General features: G+C 37.9%; 1 protein-coding gene across 1 annotated transcript; it reads right to left on the bottom strand.

Moving 5' to 3' along the window:
- Positions 1–303: 303 nt before the first annotated feature.
- Positions 304–1,017, bottom strand: LOC145062477 (uncharacterized). The gene has a single exon (XM_079010082.1). It carries the CDS (start codon positions 1,015–1,017, stop codon positions 304–306), a length of 714 nt encoding a protein of 237 aa, XP_078866208.1.
- Positions 1,018–2,081: the final 1,064 nt, after the last annotated feature.

Below are 2,081 nucleotides of genomic sequence, written 5' to 3' on the forward strand. Positions count from 1 at the left end.
CCATAGCAATCTGCCAAGTAATGTCCATCTCTTCTACGTCTTCAGGATGAATCTGATCAAATCAGCAAATGACAGCTGAGGTGGAAGATCTCCAGCTACAAAAGCATTGTAGCAATTAACAAGCCCAGTAGCTAGAGCCAGATTTTCATCAGAGTCTTTAGAGTTTGAAGAAGAAGCTACAACTGACATATTTGGAGCAGGGACAACTTGTGGAGTGACATACGGCTGAGTTTGATGGTGTGGGATGGATGATGCAGCAGGAAAGGTCTGAATTTGAGGTTGTTGAGCTGCAAAGGCTTGACTTCAGGAGGACATGATTGATGAGAAAGCATTGTTGGATGATATAACAAGATTTGCAGTAGAGTATGAGTTCACATGGTTAATATCTCTCTGTTTGTCATCAATGTCGCAAGCTTTGATGATCGCCATAACTTCAGCAAGAGTGAGGCGATTTAAATCCTTGGTTTTCTTAATTACAACAACATTCATATCCCATGATCTAGGAAGAGCATTCAGAAGCTTCTTGTTTATTTCTGAATTGGTTAAGAAAATCCCAAATATGTTCATGTCAGTCGTGAGAGTTGTGAATCGTTGTAGCTGAGCCTCAAGAGTCTCTCCTGGAATGTAGTTGAACATATTAAACTTTTGTCTCAACATGTCCTGTAGACTTTCCTTCATATTTGCATTGCCCTCATAAACCTCAATTAGGGCTTCCCATAGATCTTTAGCTGAAGTGTACTCACGAAAACCTTGAGCAATATCAGGAGATAATGCCATGGTTAGAGTGGCTAAAGCCCTTTCCTGGTCCTCAATTTTCTCATACTCCTCATCAGTGTAGTTTTGAAAAGCCTTTTCAATCACTTGGCCTCCAACTGTCATAGTGATTCTAACAGGGCCTCTAAGAATGCTTCTCCAGACTTTGAAATCTTTCATCTTAATGTATTTTTCAATTCTGTACTTCCACTCGGGAAGGCCATCTGTAGACATCAATCTTGGAATACACGTAGTAGTGCCCATAACAGTATCAAGTTCGTGAAAATGATTAACTTTGAGAATCCATTTGAAATTGAATCAATTTAAAATCAAAAAATTAAAATCACAAAAGAGTTTGCAGTTGATGAGCTTACGACCGTAAACAGGGTTTACAATCTCTGAGTTTACGGTCTATGAGTTTACGGTTCTTGAGTTTACGGTTTCTGAATTTACGGTTCTTAAAGTTTTTGAAGCCTTGTTCGCGGTTCTTGAAGATTCATAGTTTACGGTTGATGAAGTTCTTGAACTTAAAACCGTAAAAGGTGTTTACGGTTGGCAGTAAACTCCCAGAAAACTTTTAAACACACGTTTTTGCAATAGATTCAGATCCTTTAACCACTTAGAATACCAAAACCAAAGTTCGAACAATGAGAATATCAAGCACCCCAAATCTCGATTAAATGAATCTTGACACCGGCTACTGCTTTGATGCCAATCGTAAGGTCCAAATAAGGATCTTTACCAGTAATCAAGCAATAAACAATCACAGAAATAGGAACGAGATGAAAAGAAACCAAGCTTGCACATGATTATATTCAATAAATCGTCAGGTACAACTCGATGGACTGCTCTGTAAACTCTCTGGCATCAACAACCACAAAAGACCAACTCCTCCACTATTTATACTTGACTTAGACCGTAAACTGTGTTTGCTACCGTAAACAGGGTTTACCGTCGTGAACACACAAAATGACCAAAAGACATAAATAAGTCATAAATTGTATTACAGACTCTTGCCAAAACAATATTCACTAAAAGCCTAGACGAAACCATTAACTGGACTCTTTAACATGTATTGGGTTTGAAGAATAAAAGATATTATCGTCTTAAATAACTCATGACTGTATCCTTGAAGTAATCTCTAAGCGTGGGTTGGTCTAATACTTAAATCTCTATTAAATACTCATGAGTGTTAGCGAAATCTCTATGCTATATCCAATCACTATGGACAATCCACTTATATTCATGACACTCTTTAATCACTACTTACTTCCAAGAGTATGGCCGACTATGGATGTTTGAGTAAATAAATACTCGGGAAGTGGGTT

Source organism: Lactuca serriola, chromosome 1 (assembly GCF_051521515.1).
Source record: "Lactuca serriola cultivar US96UC23 chromosome 1, Lser_US96UC23_V15, whole genome shotgun sequence".
In the NCBI taxonomy this organism is placed as follows: Eukaryota; Viridiplantae; Streptophyta; class Magnoliopsida; order Asterales; family Asteraceae; genus Lactuca; species Lactuca serriola.